A 20,103-nucleotide genomic window follows, 5' to 3' on the forward strand; every position below is an offset into this window, starting at 1 on the left:
TTAGTGTGCCAGATCCAACTACTAGAAACCACAAGAAACCAATGAAAGATAGAAGCACAATTACAGAGAACCATTATGTATTGGTGAGGCTTCCTTCCGCTGGTATGAAGGTGGTTGAGTTGAGGAAAGGTGGAAACATAGCGTTGGGCAAGTTTGGTGCTTTTAATGTTGACGATGTATTGGGGTACACCTACGGACAATCATTTGAAATCATCGACAACGATAAACTCCGACCAATTAAGAGCTTGTCTGAAGAGGTTGAGATGAAAGAGGAAAGTTCTGAAGATGTAGAGGCAGAAGGAGACGAAGAAATCATCAAAGATAGGTTAATCAAGATGCTCTCAAATAGCTCTGAAAATAACCAGAATATCATTAACATTGGCTCCAAGATCCAAAAGTTGACCAACGAAGAAATCGATGAGCTCAAGAAGTCTGGTGCGACTTCCAATATCGGTCAACTCATAATACAAAAGATGATTGAAGGACACGAAGGATTTGATAAGAAGACCATCTTCTCTCAACAGAAATACTTGAAAAGAAAGCAAGAGAAGTTCTTAAGACGATTCACCATAGACTATCTTGGTTCTTCACAAATGTTACAATACTACTTGGAAAAAGACTCTTCCAAGTTGTTGGATATGAGTGAAGAAACGTTAGGTCTGTTAATGACTTACTCCAACGTGAAACCTGGAGGGAAATATTTATTGATTGACGAAACTGGAGGGGTGATCTTATATTCCATGTTGGAAAGAATGAATTGTGAAGGTACGGTGGTGTTGATCCATGAGAATGAACACGCCAATTATAGTGCTTTAAAGCATTCGAATTTGTCTGATGATTTGATCAGAAGCAAAGTGAAGATGATCAACTGGTTGCAAATTTTGGAACCTGAAAACGAGAAAATTGATTTCCAATCGTTCAGTGAAGCTGAACTAAATGAAATGAAGGCTCCAAAGAGGTCTCAGTACTATAGGCGTCAAAAGAGGGCTAATGACATAAATGAAGTCATCGAAATGGTTCAACAAGGTAACTTTGATGCATTTATTTCGATAACAACCTTGGATCCTACCACCTACTTGCCATTTGTGATTCCGAAGGTCGGGGGTTCGAGACCCATTACCGTTTACAGCCAGTTCAAGGAGACATTACTCCAAACTCAGCATTTCTTGAGTTCCGATAAGAGAATATTGGCTCCTTCTATATTTGAAACGAGAGTCAGACCTTATCAAACCATTCCTGGTAGAATTCATCCATTGATGACAATGAGAGGTTATGGAGGTTATATCATGGTGGGTACCAGAGTGTTTCCCAAAGAATCTGTCCAGGCCGTTGGAAGAGGAATGGGAAGAAGGAAAACTCCTAAAAAAGATGAAAGTTCAATGGAGCCTGAAGATTCTCAGAGGGGAGAAACTCCCTACGTACCTGAAGATTCCCAGAAGGAAGACACTTCATTCGTACCTGAAGACTCTATGGAGTTGGAAAAATGATAGCTATTGTACATTATTTACACTATTTACATAATTGTATTGCATAGGCTTGTAAGGTTCAATTCCATGTTCTTGGACCCAATTACACACCGCAAGTTTCCAGCCGAATCGTTTAGTGTACCAACAGTCCACTCCAGACTGACGAGCCTCTTTACATGCTCGGCTTGTGTTTGGTACCCCAATTCAAAAATGAAGTTATCAGCATCACAGTCATCAACCGTGTGCACCAACTGCGTATAGAACTCCAAGTCACCAATAAGCGCCTCTTTTGGCTCATACCGTCTTACAGACTTCTCCACCTCAGTCGAAAGATAGTCCTTCATTGGAATGTACGGAGGGTTGGAAGTTACTAAGTCAAATGGTTCTGGTTTCAACGTGAAGAGATTTTGTTGTTCAAACTCCACTGTTGACAGATACTTGGTACTATTCTCATTTGCAATTTCAATTGCACGTGGCGATATATCTATGGCCTTGATGGTGTGAGGTATACCTGCCTTTTGGAGCTGACTATTCAATAATAGAGGGATACATCCTGTTCCAGTACAAGCATCGAGAATACGAATGTTATTAGCAGAGTTGCTAATCAAAAAGTCTAGCACTTTTACAGCCCACTCTTCGGTTTCCCAGCGTGGTATCAAAACACCTGGTTTGGTTATCAAGTCCATATCACCAAAAGGCTGAGTTCCAAGAATATACTGGAGAGGAGTGTGGTTCATTCTTTGTAAAACTGCATTTTTCCAAGCAGATTTCGGGAGTTCTCGTTTGATCCACAGAAGTTCTTGTGTAGCGACTTCCAAGGATCGCGTGGGTCTCAATAACGGCGGTAGAAGCCTCGAGATCTGTCGGGCTTCACGAATTGTCTTAGGTGATATTCTCATATTAGATCATGTTCGCGTTAGCCATCGCGAACTTTGGCTACTTTGTCTGCAAATGATGAAATATCCATTTCTATATATATATACAAGACGTTTTACATACCTTTTCGGGCGTAGAACATATAAGCTCTTTCGTGGATATCTGAAGGGAACGGAGAGATGACTTCAGAGTGACCGGGTCTAGCAACAGGATCTCTCAAGTAGATGGCATGGCATGTTGAAAAAGATATCTCGATATGTGAAGGTAAGATGGCAAAACAACCGATAAAAGGCCTTGGCGTCCAAGGAGTGAAGTACGGCTTGGAAGGGTCTATTCTTCCAAACAATGAAGACTGCCATGGTAAACTGACTTTGGCAGATGCTTCGTTTTCCTTGACCTTTTCCACATCCAACTTATCGTGAAACTTCAAGTTCGAACCGAAAGCTGGAGAATATGGTATATGCGTGGAGTCTTCGGGCAATTTGTTTTCGTTGGCTTCTACTCTCAAGAATTCTTGGTGAGTTTTCACCAACTCAGATAAAATTTGCTTGACAGACGAGACCAACTTGAATTCTTTGGCATCATCAAACTCATTGGACTTCTTGTTCACGTAGCTCTCGCATTGTTCAGCACCAAAGTTTTCTACTAATGGATGCTTGGAATCAAATAACAATTTGTATGCTTGGAGACACTTGGTAGCATTCTTTTCTCCGTACAAACTTTTGAAAACAGCAGTGTCAGTAACTTCTTGTTTGTTACCCTTGGCCAATATTTGACTCAACACAAACGGTCTGGTGGTTTGATTTTGCTTGAATTTCATTTGCTGTTCAAGTTTTTTGTTGTGAGCCTTAACCGAAGCTTTGATGTCAATTTTATTCAGAGGATCCAAAGATTCGGGTTTGGACACCTTCAATTCCCATACCTCCTTAGGATTCTCTTTGGCTGCCTTCACATACTTGTTCCATACTACAATCTGTTTGTTGTCAGTCTTAATGGCCTGATCCAAGCTTGGTTTGACTCTTCCCATAGCCAATAAAACCTTTTCTGGCTTAACGTTGAATACGTCTCCGCTTTGCAACGGGAACGAGGGATGTTTTATCGTAACACCATTCACCTGGACATGGCCTCCAAGAATAAACTGCCTGGCTTGTCTTATGGAAGATGCAAACATTGATCTGAACACAGCAAATTCCAATCTCTTTTCCAATACCGCATACGTTTGTAAAGCCATTGGAGTGGGTTTAACTCCAAGACCCTTCAAAGATGCATCCAACTGGGCGACCGATTGTAAGTTTGGGTCGAAAATGGTTTTCCACCGACTTTCTGTGAGATGTTCACCATGATAAGCTCTGGTTTCGGCTTTGGAGGTCCACTTCTGCTGAAACAAAGTCTTGGCTCTGGAGGTGAGGGCTGGCTTCTTGTACAAGTTAAATAAGTTATACTTGTTCATCGAAGAACGAACCCGCCCTCTACTTAGAGAGTTCATGTTCTGAGTTCTTCTCGGCATGATTCTTCTAGTTCTCTACCGACAGAAAATTTTCAATGTCTGAAAAGTTTTTTGGCAGTTCGCGCTCAGTCCCGCACGACCAAGTTTTGGCACATCAACAACATGAAAAGCTGGAAGCTTGAAGATGAAATCAAGCTCTTCCACTTGATCTGTGACTATTCACCGATCGGTGATGATAAGGACAAGAATCTTGCAGTGATTGTGGAGAAAATGAATGATAAAAAGCTCAAACTAGCCGATATTACCCAGAAGCTCGAAAGCCTATATAACATGAAGTGGTTCGAGGAAGACAGTGAAGACCAAAAAGTGAAAGAAAATACCAACGCCGTGGAGGATGACGAAGACGAAGATGAAGATGAAGATGATGACGACGACGAAGATGACGATAAAGATGAAGACCCCGAGAAGTCGTCCAAGCCGTCTCCACGAAAGTCCAAAAAGACCACCAATACACCTCCACCTCGAGCTCCGAAAAAGCGGACCCGTTCGGTGGTAAAAGTGGAAGAGGTTAAGAAGACGCCGTCTACAAGGCGAAGGACGCGCACCCAAGAGGACGAAAATGACGAGGAAGACGAAGACGAAGACGATAAGGACGATGCCGCAACCCCCACACCCACCCCCGAACCTGAACCCAAAAAACGTAAGAAGGACGAGTCGCCCAAGGCCACGCGGCGGTCAAGCAGAAAGGCTCAGCCCACACGGCGAAGCACACGAAAGAAATGAACGGCTCTATTACATGATTTATTAAGAAATTATAATATACACGAACTCATGACTGTATACGAATGGCTTGAATGGATGCAAATTCCATGCTTACGCAAGCACGGCCCAAATCTTCTCCCAGAGGTTGGTTGGTTCGGGCTCGACAAAGTACTCGTCGATTTCTCTGACTCCACTGTCAATGTCACATTCTTCCACGGGGATCCAGAAAGCTTCCTTGGAAAACGTGCGTTTGCCAAAGCCATTAAAGTAAAAGTGGAATGCGATGTAGGCCACCACAAATAAGATGACGGAGATGTACAGGGTGAAGAAGCCGGAGGCGGTAATGTTCCAGAAGCACGAGAATCCCTGGAGAAACACCAACACAAAAATGGTGATGGTGGCATATTGTGACAAGTAAGGCATGAGCACGGCCTTAAATGGCAACGAGTTTCTGGAGATACCTCTCTGCTTTAAGATGGCCATGAACTTCAAGTGGGTGACGGAAATCCATCCCCAGGAGATCAAACCCGCCACGGCGGTGATATTCAATAACCAGTCGAAAACAGTGCTTCCGTTTTCTGACAACACCAAGAACGCCAACAACCCAAACAACGAGGTGATGATGACTGCCACGTATGGCACTCCATGTTTGGTGGTCAAGGTAAAGAACTTGGGTCCCACACCGGCCTGGCCCAATCCGTACAAGATTCTGGATCCACAGTAAATGTTGGAGTTTCCAGCCGAAATAATGGTGATCAACAACACTCCGTTGAAGATATCTGGTAACACCTTGGTGCCGGCCAAGTCCATGGCAATCACAAATGGAGATGACACAGCATACCCATCCCCTCCTAACCGAGGGTTGGTGTAAGGAATCAATAATCCCATGAAGAACATCGATAAGAGGTAAAACACAATGATTCTGATGTAGATGGAGCGAATGGCCTTGGGCAACGATTTGGGCGACTTCATTTCACCCGAGGCAATACCAATCAACTCACAACCCTGAAAGGTGAAAGCTGCACTAATCAATGAGGATAACCATCCCAAAAACCGGGCGGTGTTGATGTTTTCCTCCAAGATCCCGGGTCCCCAAGGGCCGGGGTTTCTCCAGTATCTGAAGCCAATAGGCCCGGTTTTACCTGCCCCACAAACAATACAAAGAGCATAAATTAACCATCCAAACACGGCAATCACCTTCAAGAACGAGATCCAAAACTCGATTTCTCCATAGAACTTGACAGGGAACATATTGGCCGATGTCAAAATCACAAAGAAGATTCCAATCCATGCTCCCAATGGCACAGCATCGGTCCAGTAAAAGATAATCTGGCCCACCACCGACAATTCCAACGCATAGGTGATGGCCCACGAGAACCAGTAGCAGTAGCCGTTGGCGGCTCCCAACGCGGGAGAACACCACCGGGTGGTAAATTGGGTGAAAGAACCCGAAATTGGAATGTAGGTGGCCATTTCCCCCAAACCCTGAATCACCGCAAACACCAACGTACCTATAAAAATAAACGAAATCAACGATGACACAGGGCCGGCCTCGGCCAAGACTCCTCCTGTAGACACAAAAAGACCCGTACCGATGGTACCACCAATGGCGATCATGGAAATGTGTCTTGGTTTTAATTGCCTCTGGACTTGCTGGTGCTGAAAGTCTCCCAATAAGTTTTCATGAGAGTTGGTGGACACCACGTTAAGGTCCTTCTCACCTTGGTGGAACTTACCCGAAGGCGATCCAGTAGAAGTGATGAGATCTGGTCCTTTCTCGTAATCGGACATTATTAATAAAGTTGACACAGCAAAAAACTTTTGAAATGCTCCAGGTATTTATAAGAGGCTGTTGTGACAAATTAATTTTTTTAAGCAATTATTTTTGACCGAATGGGTAAAAACCAAAAAAGAAACCGCTGCAGCCATCAGAATATACATGGCATTTTGGGGTAACAGCTTATCGTCTTCACAAACAAGGGGAAGTGGTTATCAAGATCCGATATCGGCGGGGTCATCGGTCATCCCCCTACACCCATTCCCCTAACAGAAAGTGGTAGCAGAGTTGAGTATACGCGACGGCCCATGACTGCAAAGCCGTTAGGTACAAACGGGCCCTTACTTTTACAGAAACTGAAGGCGTTTTCTCGTTTAATTTTCTAAGTGCCGTATGCAAATTTTTCAGAAGCACACATCGCATCAGTTTCGGGTCCGTAATGCCCTTCGCGCACAATGAGTAATTGGCCCAGGTGGCAGGTGACGAGGGATGGTGGTAGTAGGTGCCCCGAAGCACCAATCCCCTGGCTCTATTTCAACTTTAGGAGCCTACACTAATATGGTAGCCACTAGCGAGAAAATATTAGCAGTTTGGATCTGTATTCCCTGCGTTAGCCTGCAGGTGAAACTACTTCTGCGTTTTGACTTTTGTAAACTGCAGTTGACAGGATGGTGATAGTCTGACCAGAGTCAGCCAGGAAGTTCTGACCCATAGAAGGTCCTGACCTTTCGGCATATTCTTTTGGCTATTGCAACTCCAAACTGAATTACCTGCACCTGTTGTTTGTGAGAAATGCAAGGTCCAGTCTGTTAATACACCAGAACCCATATTTTCACTATTTAAACACCACTCATCCTCTCCAATGGCCTAGCACAAACATGGCCAAGCATAAAGCTCCAGAAAATATTACGGTTTCAGAGAGGGTAACAAGATCTGTATCGGTGCATACGAAGTCTACCAAGGGACTTGAACAACTACCCAGTGAAATCATCAATATGGTGCTAGATCACTTGGATCAATGGACTTTGTGTACGGTTCTTAGGTTGAACTCATCCCTATACAAGATGGCAAAAAGAAGACAAATCGGCATATTCTTGTCTACAATCCAACAATGTTCACGCGTTTGAAGTTGGATAAACACTCTACAGGTTTGCTCCTGGATATTCTTCCAATAAATCCAGAGGGTTATACGGTCATTTCCTTGAGAAATTTTGAGGACTTTTGTACCAGATGGTCGGAAAATAGGGGCCTGGTGAAGATGGTGTGCTTTTACTACAATAACCTCCGCATAAGGTACTACTCATATTGTGTTTTACTTGGCTGCAAAATAAAGATTGTGGATGAGGACATTCTGTGCAACCAGGCCATCGTAGGTTGCCACTGTGAAATCAAAATAGAGGATACTATTGTTGAGATAGAGGGCAATATACCAAGGGTATTTGAGTGGTTACACTTCTCTTTTCCGGAACAGTTATCGCTTATTGTGTCTGTGAATGGTCTCAAAGTAGGCTCCTTCAAAACTTTTGAAAACTTTGTCCCGGACATCCTCAACACGATTGTATGGAATACTGATTTTGACTTGGGACATTATTTTGAGGTTAACGATATACGATTTCGTCCAAGGACATTGGGTTTGGATAGCGAGAGTTTCCCACACCAAACCGTCGACACTTCTAGAACCCGGCACCTAAGTTATAAGGCAAATGGTGGCCAGCTGAAAGTAAGATCGTCAGATTCTCGGATATATCGATCACGAAACCTCTTGGGAAATTTACCAGAGTTTTGGAAGCTGATCTCTGATCACCAGATGCAAAGCCTTAGCTTTGATTTGACAATACCTGGACTAAACTGCTTCACGAACTTAGTTTCTTTTAGGAAAGTCAAGTTTGCAACCCAAAAAACATCAAGTTCTACTCGCATGTATCTACTCAGGTTGAATACTACTTGTTGCGCAGACTTGCACAGAAAAGGAGTGTATACGAGAGCAGGGGAAGTAGTATTCAGAAACATCGCCAAATTGCCCAAGTTACAGTATGCTGCTATCTCAAATGAATATTACTGGGTGAAGCACACTAATAATAGAGTACTTTTCGTTCCTATATTTGATACGCACTTCCCAGACAAGGGAAGGTGCAGCGTCCCAAACAAAAGTAACTGAGAGGGATTGAAAGCCTCATTTTAATGTCTGTGTCACTGGGCGATGTGTATATCACCTGGCTGCGAAACTAACAATAATTTACATTTTTAAACACCTAAATATACAAAACAAACTTGGTTTTCGCAGAAGTAGCGCTTAGTTATACAAAACATACTTGGCCTTACCGGAAGTAACACCAACAGTACATCCATCAGTTCCATCTCCATTATACTTACCATTCTCGTACACACAAGATCCACTGACAGTAGAGTCTCCATCAGCAACAATCTTGACGTTAAAGTTGGCAGCATCAAGGTTATTTGGGTTAGGAATCAATGATAAGTAAGCAATACCTCCACTGGCACCAGCTCCAAAGTTCAAAGGAGCCCAGTTACCGTATCCACTTCCAGAAGAACCCCATGTACATCCAGTAGTCCAATCGACACCAGCATTGTTCACATAGAATTGAGCAGAAGTCTTTCCTCCTTGCCAAGTATAGTAAGAGTCTTGGTCAATAGTGGTCAAAGGTGAAGACGAACCTCCACTGACAACAGTTGGAATCACCATGTTTTCAGTACCTGGGTAATCAGTTTGACAAATAGCAACTGTCTTGTCAAGTTCAGATACAACAGAAGCCTTGTTTTCACCCCATTCACACAAGTAGTTGGAGTTGGAGTTGGACTTGTACAACTTTCCGTTCTTACATAATAAACCTCCCACAGAAACCCCGTTGGAAGGTTGTTCGGAAGGCCATTGAGTTTTGGCCATACCAGGCTGACAAGCATAAGAACAGTAAGAACCTTCCTTACAACTTCCGCCAGTGGAGGTGTCAGAGTTGTAAATTCCGGACCATCCTCCGAATCCTAAGTGGTCCAAGGCAACCACACCTTGGCCTGAAGGGAAATCACTACAGTCCAACACACCATCTTCAAACTCTTCAGTGGGGTCAGAGTAGGCAGACAAGTCACCACTTGAGCCACCACTTGAGCCACCACTCGAACTTGTTTCCACAGCAGCACTGGTGGTAGCACTGGTGGTAGTACCAGTACTGGTGGTACCGGTGCTGGTAGTACTGGTACTAGTAGTAGCAAAGCTACTAGAAGTAGTAGTAGTGGAAGGAGTGGTTGCAACTGCGGCAGAAGAGGAAGCTGCACCCACCAAATTTCCGCTTCCATCAACAGTAACGGTCACATACGCATAGTCATAAACAACATCTCTCTTGTGTTTGTGGTGAGCGTGAACTCTAACTTCGTCACAGTCTTCTAAAGGGGCAGCATTGACCAATACGGCCGATATGTTAAGTAGAATAGCCAAGCTAAAGAACTTCATCTAAAGAAGTGGTTAGTAAAATAAAACAGAAAACAAAATATATCCCAATGCAAGGGGGAAACGATTGTGTCAGAACACTGCCAAACAGTATCAAAGCCCTTCTGGGTGTTTTGGTCAAGGTGATGCGAAACCAGCTTATACCAAGGCGTTTGCTTGTTGCATAACCCCAAAAAGGGCTAACCTGCAAAACGCCCTCTGCAGCCAGCCCTGGTTTCGTGTCTGAAAACAAATACGCTGGCGCGCTCGCCTTATTGGGTAAGCTAAGCTCCCAATTGGGAGCACCTGCTCGCATCGGCCCCTAAACGAGCTGTCTTTGGGGAGTCGACGCGGCCTCATGTGCAGGTACGCACCAGCCGAGTCATTTGTAAACAGAGTTCGTATCTCGTCAATACACAAGTGCTAAGCTTAATTCACCTCCTGTGCGGGTTACCCACTCGTCACCGTGATTGACAACCACGGGGGTTGCCACCCTCTTCTTGGGTTCTTCACCATGGGTGTCCTTGGGAAAGCTTTCGGGGCAACTGTACTGAAGGGATTTGGAGGCCGAAGTGTGTCTGATTTTTACACACCAGTTTTTGAAACATGGCGTGTTTAGGCCAGTTATCTGGGAGATTTGGGATGGTTACAATCGTTTGCCGGTTGTGGGATATAATCAAGTCGTAATTCAAATGTACATACCTTGTTAAACGCAACAAATTAGTATAGGAATAAAGAAAAGGAATGACAGGTTAAACCAAAAAAACCAATTTCGTTGTAGTTTGAAGAAGCAAAAACACTTGGGGGTACTGAAGGTTTTATATTGTAAATCAGAAAATATCTGTTGCAGGGAGCCAGGACTGCTTGTTTCAGCTCAATCCTTGGAACCAGCATGCTTTTTCTTGACAACCTGCAATTTTCTCCTGGGGGCTTTGTTGGTCGTGCGCCCATGTACCGCGACTTTGATTTTAGATTTTGCATCTTCTGGTTACCCCCCTGATTTCAGGATTTATGTTGCATACTTGCGACCAGTGAGCCTGGGATGCCAAAAACTGTTGGATATCGTTAAATTTGTTCAGAACACCGATATAGCTGACAACTCTTTTACATGGATGATATCCCCCCGGCGCCTTTGATACCCGTCATGGCGGGCGGTTCAGAAGGGGCGGCTGACCCCCATCTTCTCCTTCATCGTCATTTCGCTTGTGTTGCCAAGCGCTCAGTAGATTGTTGCAGTTATTGTTCTTCCCAGTTTACGGTTTTACTGTTTTCGTGTCTATTAGGGGGGTTATCTACTCTCAGCATCGTAATGTTTTCGGTTGCAGGGTTCTTTTTCGTGTTTCCCTGGTCATCTCTTGTCTCCCGCTTGGTCAAGTTGGATACGAGTCTATATATTTCCGTTTCAGATTTGTACTTACGTGTTCATGGTTCCCATGACGTACCTGTATTATTGTGGTGGGCATTCTTTTGATTTCACAACAAAATTTCACTCCTTCTGTAGTAAACACCTTCACTCGGAATCGAGCAAATGTTTGAGGAGGTGATGCACAGGTTTCGCAATTGAATGCCAAAAAATAGTGCAAACCTTCGATGGCGTGTGGACCAGGATTCTCTTGTGGAGTTGGTACAACCCTGAGGTCATCACCGGCGGCAACTACCGTTAACCGATATCTTTGCACTGATTCTCGTGTTCTCGAGAACGGTTCTATTTGTAGTCGGTGCACGCCGCGTCTGGGGATTTTTCCTCGCGAGATGAGATGAAAAGTCCATATAAACTGACTATGGAAGATACAAGCACCAATGCACCAGAGGTGGTTAATGCTGAGGTTGTTACTGTTGAGGATCCAGGTATTGCTTCTTCCTCTCAAGTTGCGGCCACCGAGGTCAATTCGAAGCCTGCTTCTCCCCTTGAGGATCCTATTGCAGTTGTCGGGGAGGCTAATGGATCTGACAAACCAGATGAGGACACTGTCAACACCATACAAGTGGACCACGCTGTCGACCCAGAAATCACACAAGAAGACACCACGGCTGAACCTGATCACTCCAAAGACAACGAATCAATTCACTCCTTATCCGATGATGAAATCCAGATCGACTCTAACTCAGAATCAGAATCAGACTCATCTTCATCCTCTTCAGAGTCAGATTCAGACTCTGACTCTGACTCTGACGCCGCCGTCGATGGTGATGAAGTGTTATCCGACAACGAAGATGACAAGATCACAGGACCAATCATTTCCAAAAACGAGGTGATAAACGAAGTGGCTCCTTCACTTCCCGAAGACTATACCTTAGCTGATAAACCCATCGAGCCCATTGGGAAGATCACTGGGTTTGTGGACAATAGTGTAATCATCAAAGGGGACACCTCGGCCGAGTTCAGAGTATTGAAAGAAAAGTCTGTTTTGTGTTTGAAGGATAAAGTAATTGGACCGCTTTTCGAAATCTTTGGAAATCTCAAAATGCCTGTTTATCGAGTTAAGTTTAATGAACCCGACAAGGTCGAGGAGTTCAAGGCTCTTAAAGGAGAAGAAGTTTTCTATGTGGTACCCGATTCTGAATTCACTTTGACTGAAACCCTCAAGTCATTCAAGGGATCTGATGCTTCTAATTTCAATGATGAAGAGATCCCAGCAGAGGAACAAGAGTTTTCTGACGATGAGAAAGAAATGGCTGCGAAAAGAAAGAGAAAGGGTAAAAACCCAGATAAGGTGCAGAGTAAGAAGGAAAAGCCTTCGAGATCTTTACACAACCAAGGCAAGAGGACTTTCACTACCTACAACCAACCTCAACAATTCACTTCATATAATGCTCCTCAAGAGCCTTCTTTTCCTCAGCTGCCTCAGACCCAACCTCTGCTTTACGGACTGTCTCTCCCATATAAACCGCAGTTTGTAAATCAGACCAACAGATCTTCAATTAATGAGGCTTCTCCCTATGGAGTTCCTATGAACCTGTTCCAGCAGCCTTTTGCATCTCAACAGCACCAACCCCAACAACCATTCCCACATCAACAACCCCAACAACCATTCCCACATCAACAACCCCAACAACCATTCCCACATCAACAACCATCATCGCTTCCTCCAACTCCATCTTTTGCTCAACCTTATAGACAACCATACAATCAGCCACTTCAATATGGCCAACCAATGAATGATGGCCAACCATACGGACAGTATAATCCTACCCAATCTCAGCCTAATTCTAATCAAAACGACCAACTTACAAACGCTTTGGCAAACGCATCGCCGGAACAGTTGAAGTTGTTAGAACAGTTACTCAAGAGCCAGCTCAACAAATGAATGACCGTGTATAATACTTGTACTATATATTTGTTAATTGCATCTTCATCTAGAGAGCCTTGTATGCTTTATTAGCAATTTTCAAGCTATACTTGGGGAATCCTGCTAATTGTGCTACTTCTATAGCGTAACTTCTTTCACTGATTCCCTCTTCTAGCTTATGATTGATGGTCAAGTGGATTTGGTCCCCTTGCTTTTCCGTAACAACTCCAGTCTTGAAGAAACCAATGCTTTGCTTTGTAGTTGAGTCACTATCAAGTAGTTGCTTAATTTCATTGCCAAAATGAGTTGCAAAAAGAGTTCTGCATTTGTTAACTTTAATCAAACTCACTAATGTGGCATAAGCAATTGCTAATCCTTCTCTACCGCTTGTGCCCCTTCCCACCTCATCCACAATAGCTAGTGACTTTTTGGTGGCATTCTTCAAAATGTTGCTTACTTCCACCATCTCCACCATAAAAGTACTGAGATCATTAAACAAATCATCTGATGCTCCTATTCTGGTGAACAATTTATCAACCGTATCCATTTGGCATTTTGAAGCAGGCACGAAACACCCGATTTGAGCAAGAACCACAATGATAGCGTTTTGTCTCAAGAATGTACTCTTTCCTCCCATGTTAGGGCCTGTGATGATCCATTGTTTCAGATTCCTATTCAACTTGGTATTATTGCTTGTGAAGTTTGATCCGATATTTTTCAAACTTGACTCAACTACAATGTGCCTTCCTTCTTCTATTACAAGCTGGTTGCCTTGAATAAACTGTGGACAGCATAAGTTGAACTCATGGGACAATTTGGAGAAGGATAAAGTTACATCAAGAAAGTCAAGAAGTTTGCTTAATCTTCTAATCTCTACCACCTTTTGAACGGTCTTCTCCTTCAAGTTGTTGATGATTTGATTTTCTAATTCTTGGATCTTTTCCAACTGTTGGCTGATCTCAAATTGGAGAAACTTCCAGTCATTTGACTTGAATAGGACCATGTTTTTCCTCTTGTCCCTGATGTGTTCCTGAAACTCCTTGTTGATTAAATCAATCAGTTTGGACTTGCCATTCACGTATATCACATCGTAGAATTTGGCATGTTGCTGTTTTATCTGAACCGTTAGTTTGTCATCTATTTCAAGGAACTTGTCCCTGATAGAGGCAAAGAGAATGCTTTCTTTATCTTTCATTATTGCTAGACTCTCGTGCAACTCTTTCAATTCATCATTGTGGTCCTTTTTCACCATGAATTGGACCATGTCTTGGCTTCTTGAAGTGTTTGACTCTAGTTCAGTGATTGTATCTTCTTCCAACACTCCCTCTACTCCAGGCAACAGGACTACTTCAAACGTATCATTGATCTCGGTTGCTATCTCAGAGGGAACTTTGAACTCCATAAGGAAATTGTCGATCAAATCTTCGAATTCACTTGGACGATTAGACGTCAAAAACTGTTTCAACTCATCCGAAGTTTGCAACCCCAGAGATATAGACTTTAAGTTGCCGATTGTATCACCTGTTCCCAAAGTCAATCTCTGAGCACTCCGAACAAAATCATCAATGGAGTTCAATAGCTTCTCGATGATCGTGGCTTGATACTGATTGTTGAGGAAAAACTTGACAAACTCTTGTCTATGCTTGATTTCATCGATATCTAGTATGGGAGACTTAATCCATTCGGTTAATAGCCTGGTCCCAGAGGGTGTGACAGTTTTCTTGATGGTGTTTAGTAATGATCCCACAGTCAAAGATTTACCACTGGTCCCACTATTACGTTCAATCAACTCCAAAGCATCTCTGGTTCTAGAGTCCATTTGTAAATACTTCTCGTTCCAGTATTTCATAGGCAAGTCCAAAGAAGGGTTTCTTTCGGGCAAGTTCACATTTATATACGAAAGAACCATATTCATGGCTGCCTCCTCCCTAACCGAGAATGTCTCAATAAGTTTTCTTATGCCATTCAAGTTCGATTTAAACAGGAGCTTAAGATCATTATAAGCAGTTTTGTGATACCGTATAAAATACTTTCTTAAGTCGTGCAATCCTGAGTACCAAGCGGGTAGGTCTTCATTAATGAATTCTTTAGATATTATGATTTCACTGGGATTGACTCTTGAGATGTCTGAGATCAACTCCGAAAGTGAGGTCTGTTGAACGTAAAAGTCACCTACTGACAAGTCTATCCACGATATCCCCACTGGCATGTCGGGATCGTGGGGCTGTTTGTTGCACCCAGTTGGGAAAGAAATCGCCAAAAGATAGTTGTTTTCGTTGTAATTCATGAAGGTTTCGTCTACCAAGGTTCCGGGTGTGACGATTCTAGATACTTTCCTATGTATCATTTTATCTCCTATCGTCTCTTCTCCAGGAAATTGGTCTATAATGGCCACATTAACTTGCAAGTCTTGTACAAGGATTTTCACGTACTTTTGAAGCTGGATCACCGGGAATCCTGCCATAGGAACATTATGATTTGACGTTTTTCTTGTGGCTACCTTCAAGCCTAGTTTGGATCCATAAGTCTCCGCTTGTTCAAAATACAATTCGTAGAAACTTCCGACTTGTATCAAGCAGACAGCACCGGGATTGGCCTCAATATACTTTTTTGAAAGTGAGTACAATGGAGTCAAACTGTTCAGTTTGGTGTTTCCACCTCTGTCCCAATCAAACGATTTGGAATCGAACTGAGGAACGGGATCAGCATACTCAACAGACCCAGCGCTATATTCTCGGTATTTCCATGTGAAAGAGCTGGCTCTGTGGTCGAATGAGTAACGTAGTCGGGCGTACGGCTGTTTTTTTAATATATTCCACACTCTTGACATCGCTAACCAGTATGAAAAATGCGGTCGCGTCTTGACAGAATGAGTTCTATACTATATTATTACTATAATTATAATTATACAGGGCTAGTTTAAGTAGCCTTTACAACCAGGGGCCCCACAGAGACACCTAATTCTCTCGCTATCATTTGTTTCCCTCTCGAACTTATAATCGTATGTCAATTCCTCATTGGCCTCAATGTCTCTCAATGCATAGATGACAATTCTCTTTTTACCATCGACTTTGATGATTTTGGCAGTACAACTGGGACTACAACAATGGTTGATAAATCTGGCAATACCTCCTTTCTTTGTGGCATCAATCACTGTGTTTTCATCAATCCTGAATAAGTAAGAAGAGCCAATTCCGGTTTTCAAATAGGATCTTTCGCGATGCTCTGCAACTTGTTGTCTGATACTTTCACCCACGTATTCAATAATCATTTCTTTGGCTGCAATTGGTTCCAAAGCGTACAATCCCCAGTTGTGGATGGCCGATCTTGCAAAAGAGACGGGCTTTTTCCGCTTGGCCAATGTGTTTAGACTCAAAATATCTGTTTCACTTCCTATGGCCTGTTTCTGAGCACTAATATCGGCAGCGAACCTTCTGTTGTTAGCTCTGTTGACTCTGGAACTGTGGATGTTGGAGCTCTGTTGGTTGGACTTCTCCATGTCATCATCATCATTCTGGATTGTCTTCAACGGTTTATCAACTTTACGACGATGAGGCAAGTATTCAATCTTATCCTGGTCGCTGATTTTCTTATATCCATCACTCTTGAAAGATCCGGTAGTGGATTCCAAACGGGAGTCCAAGGGAAGAATTAACTCTTCATCATCTTGAACAATATCTGGAATATTCCTAACTTCCTCTCTCATCTTCCAGGCCCAGTATTGGATGTTCTTGATATCTTTATTTGGCTCTTGTTCCAGTAAAACCTCTTTAAGCAATTCATAATCTTCTTCATCCTTGACCATATCTTTCAATTTTTCAATATCAAATTCGTCTTTAGGCAATGGATAGCGGGTTTCATACACGGGACGAGGGAAATCGAACGTTGGCTGATAAACTTCGTCCAATTGAGAGTAGTCCACATCATCTTTAGTTTCTTCAGATGATTCTTGTGCCTTTGCCTTCGCCTCTGTTTCGTCTCCGTCAACTTCCATGTCATCTTCAGAAGACTGGTAGAGAAAAGTTCTCTTTATTTTCTTGTGTTTGACGTCGTCTTTCTCGTCCTGGGCTTCTGTAGTCACGCTTATAGCGGAGCTGTGCTGTCTCTTTAGTCCAGGAACCGGAGTCATTGACCTACTCGACTCATCTTCCGACTCGTCCGAATCAACGTCGTAGTTGAGTGCATGCAGCATGGGAATAAGGGCTCTCTTTTTCGGTTGAGCTTTGGTAGTGGGAGGTTTCTTTCTAAAGCTTGGTAGAGGTAGGACCTGTGTTCTCTTAGAAGCCAAGAGCGACATGGCCTCCTGTCTGAGTAAGTTTGATGAGAATAGTGGGGCGGAATTCTCCTTCTTTTGAGCAGCTTCTTGAGCCTTCAATTCGGCCATTATGGTTGGATATTTATCATCTGATAACAAGTCGAGAATCACAGGAGCTATGATTCTTTCTCTGATATCTTTTGTCAAGTACGTTTCAAAGTCTTTGATTAACATATTAGCGGCTTCATTGACAACATCCGTAGCCCTTCCGATTTCATTGTTACTGTCACTGTAGAATCCTTCGGGGATACACATTTCCATAATCATCGAGTATTCATAGAACTTCACGCCGTCCTCTTTGTAGAAACACCTCTCACATTCCTTTAGTGAGTTAAAAACAATAAAGAAACCTTCTCTTTCACTTAACACTCTGGTCCAACTGTACTTATTTAATACTCTTTTGATGTCCAGAGAAGCGATTCTCTTCGTGGGGATGTACTTATCACGTATGAATATGAAGGGCCTATCTTTAATATACCGATTCAAATCAGTAGGTAAAAACACCCCTGATACCACTTTATTTTTGTGAACAATAGACGTAATAGTGATGTTGGACTTCTGTTTTTTAGGCTTGGTTGAAGGCTCTTTCTGAGTTGTGACTTGGAACAATTTGTTGGGCAGATGAGCCTTCTGTTGTTCCAACTTCTGTCTCTTTTGTTCTTCTGACTTCTGTCTCTTCTGTTCTTCCTCAAAAAGCTTAGCTCTCTTCTTCTTCTCCTCTTGCAACTTAAACAAAGAGGCCTTCAATTTGGCTTCAGCTGCTCTTATCTTACCATTCAAGAAGTTGCTATCATGGTCGTTTAAGCCGACTTTCACTTGCACACCGTCCATCTTAATTCCGCTTTCTTTCGAATCTTTTATCACTTTGTCAGCCAATCTAGCCGATTTCTCCAATTTTCCTTGAAACTCAAAAGTTGCAATTCCAAGCGGTACACCGTTCACCGAGTCATTAATGAACTTAAGGTCCTTGATGGCATTCCCATAGGTTTTGAAGTAATTGGACATGTAGATTTCGCTGACAGTGGTAGGTAACTCCCAAATAACAATTTCCGTCAAAGGAGCCGGTCCTAACGAATCTTTATTATAGACAAATTTTGTTTGGGGAAGTTGTTTGAAAGGAAACTTTTTGGATCTCTTATTTGGTTTGTTCAAGTATGAATCCAATCCTCCTTGAAAAGTCAATCTTGGGTCAAATGACTTGACGGTCTTGAGATCACGGAACTTCAATTTGGCATGCTTCAGTTTTTTCTCTGCTTTTGAAAGCGTCTTATCCAATTCAGGGTCGTATACCACTTTGAAAGTCTTGGAGCTATCCACTGGTGTCGAAAACTCAAGCTTACCCAAATAGTTACTGTGTATCATTAGTGTAGGAAACTTTTCATCGTGTGAGTTTATTCCAGTATCAACATCAGTTCCCAGCAACTCATTTTTTGCCACGTTCAACGATTTGGCAATGGGTAGCCGTTCATGTGCCACCGTCCGCGGGCTGTGAGATGCTGAAGTAGCTCTGGATGCAATGCTATTGGTTTGAGGAGATTGAGGAAATGGAGACCACGTAAAGGCTCTTCCGTTACCGGAGGAAGGTTTATTTTCCGGATGATAACTCAGACCGTATGACTTTTTTATGCTGTTGGGATGAGCTCCGTAGCCGTTTCCATTCTCTTGGGGCTTGTGTCGATGGCCGTAACCATAATTATAATTGTTGTAGGACATGGCCAGAATATAGCATAAAGACCAGGTAGAGACAGGTGGTTAAGTAAAGCCCAATCACGCGTCAAAAGGGGGTTGTGTAATGAAAACAATGAGAAGACACCCTTTATGGTCGGTGCAGGGTGGAATGTTTTACCGATATCAAAGTAACTGTTAAAAAAACCTTGTGGATATGGAATCTAAATATTCAAAATCAACGCTCCTCACTTGAAAGTGCGTACAGGAATTTCGAATGAGATGAGAAACATTGCAAGAAGATCTGAAAAAATGGGCGAAGAGATGCATTTTCTGACGAGGCCCGTACCGTGATGTGAAATTAGCCTCAAAGATTACCTCACTTGGCTTAAGTGGTTATTGGCGGCTGTGCTATGGATTAAAATGTTTACTTGGGGATTCTAGTTGGCTTCTATTCTGTTTATTAATATACACAACCGGGGCGATGGCAGAACAGATTTATATGAATATCAAGATGCAGTGTTCTTCGACTGGTGGGTTTGGTGGGGAGGATGAGTTTATTTGGTTCTGATATGCTTTAATGGGCCTGCAGAATGGTAGAAATTGGCAGAGTAGTCCTTCTTTCTGAACTTTCTTTCCTTGGGTTCATAGATATAATAGTCCCAACCCTGACCGTCAGCAAACCTGATGGCAGCCTCCTTATTGTCAAATCTGAGACTGGTGGCATTCATTACATCGGCAGTACCTTGGTACCCCATCAAATCGTTTTCCCACCGGTTGCTTTTGCCGACAATATCCCAGTCTATTCTCCAAGATCTACCATCGTTATTACTGGACTGGGTGGCAGCCTTGGCAGGTTTATAGATTCTTACTACTCTGCTGGTGACGGAGTCTGGAGCACCCGACACCACCTCTTTAGGAACTTGAGGATTATAGAGATCTGGAGTGAGTTTTCTGACGGGTGCTGACACCATGAACAGACGCACTCCGACGGACCGGCTGGAGCTGTTGACTAAAGTTCTGAACGAAATCATTATCCAGAAAAACCTGTGAATTACCAAAT

General features: G+C 43.0%; 8 protein-coding genes across 8 annotated transcripts; 3 read left to right on the forward strand and 5 right to left on the reverse strand. All coding sequences in view use genetic code 12, as the record gives it.

The window, feature by feature from the left end:
* Positions 1 to 41: 41 nt before the first annotated feature.
* On the forward strand, positions 42 to 1,487 carry TRM6 (tRNA (adenine(58)-N(1))-methyltransferase non-catalytic subunit trm6; the record flags this gene model as incomplete). The annotated part of the gene is made up of 1 exon (XM_006689782.1): positions 42 to 1,487. The coding sequence occupies one exon, from the start codon at positions 42 to 44 to the stop codon at positions 1,485 to 1,487; it is 1,446 nt and encodes a 481-aa protein (XP_006689845.1).
* Positions 1,488 to 1,513: 26 nt separating this feature from the next.
* PSN45_001600 (mitochondrial 37S ribosomal protein uS4m) lies at positions 1,514 to 3,828 on the reverse strand (the record flags this gene model as incomplete). Its single annotated transcript, XM_006689781.2, has 2 exons — positions 1,514 to 2,214; positions 2,466 to 3,828. 2 exons carry the CDS (start codon positions 3,826 to 3,828, stop codon positions 1,514 to 1,516), a joined length of 2,064 nt encoding a protein of 687 aa, XP_006689844.2.
* Positions 3,829 to 3,951: 123 nt separating this feature from the next.
* Positions 3,952 to 4,572, forward strand: EAF7 (esa1-associated factor; the record flags this gene model as incomplete). Its single annotated transcript, XM_066157695.1, has 1 exon — positions 3,952 to 4,572. The coding sequence occupies one exon, from the start codon at positions 3,952 to 3,954 to the stop codon at positions 4,570 to 4,572; it is 621 nt and encodes a 206-aa protein (XP_066013792.1).
* A 90-nt stretch (positions 4,573 to 4,662) lies between these two features.
* Positions 4,663 to 6,342, reverse strand: CAN1 (arginine transporter Can1; the record flags this gene model as incomplete). The annotated part of the gene is made up of 1 exon (XM_066157696.1): positions 4,663 to 6,342. One exon carries the CDS (start codon positions 6,340 to 6,342, stop codon positions 4,663 to 4,665), a length of 1,680 nt encoding a protein of 559 aa, XP_066013793.1.
* Positions 6,343 to 8,621: 2,279 nt separating this feature from the next.
* Positions 8,622 to 9,794, reverse strand: SUN4 (Sperm-associated antigen 4 protein; the record flags this gene model as incomplete). The annotated part of the gene is made up of 1 exon (XM_066157697.1): positions 8,622 to 9,794. One exon carries the CDS (start codon positions 9,792 to 9,794, stop codon positions 8,622 to 8,624), a length of 1,173 nt encoding a protein of 390 aa, XP_066013794.1.
* Positions 9,795 to 11,551: 1,757 nt separating this feature from the next.
* Positions 11,552 to 13,078, forward strand: PSN45_001604 (uncharacterized protein; the record flags this gene model as incomplete). Its single annotated transcript, XM_006689777.2, has 1 exon — positions 11,552 to 13,078. The coding sequence occupies one exon, from the start codon at positions 11,552 to 11,554 to the stop codon at positions 13,076 to 13,078; it is 1,527 nt and encodes a 508-aa protein (XP_006689840.2).
* A 49-nt stretch (positions 13,079 to 13,127) lies between these two features.
* Positions 13,128 to 19,088, reverse strand: SET1 (histone methyltransferase set1; the record flags this gene model as incomplete). The annotated part of the gene is made up of 2 exons (XM_006689775.2): positions 13,128 to 15,822; positions 16,018 to 19,088. The coding sequence occupies 2 exons, from the start codon at positions 19,086 to 19,088 to the stop codon at positions 13,128 to 13,130; spliced, it is 5,766 nt and encodes a 1,921-aa protein (XP_006689838.2).
* A 509-nt stretch (positions 19,089 to 19,597) lies between these two features.
* NdufS4 (ndufs4 NADH dehydrogenase Fe-S protein subunit) lies at positions 19,598 to 20,074 on the reverse strand (the record flags this gene model as incomplete). Its single annotated transcript, XM_006689774.2, has 1 exon — positions 19,598 to 20,074. One exon carries the CDS (start codon positions 20,072 to 20,074, stop codon positions 19,598 to 19,600), a length of 477 nt encoding a protein of 158 aa, XP_006689837.1.
* Between the last annotated feature and the right edge of the window lie 29 nt (positions 20,075 to 20,103).

Source organism: Yamadazyma tenuis, chromosome 2, assembly GCF_029203305.1.
Source record: "Yamadazyma tenuis chromosome 2, complete sequence".
Lineage (NCBI taxonomy): Eukaryota > Fungi > Ascomycota > Pichiomycetes > Serinales > Debaryomycetaceae > Yamadazyma > Yamadazyma tenuis.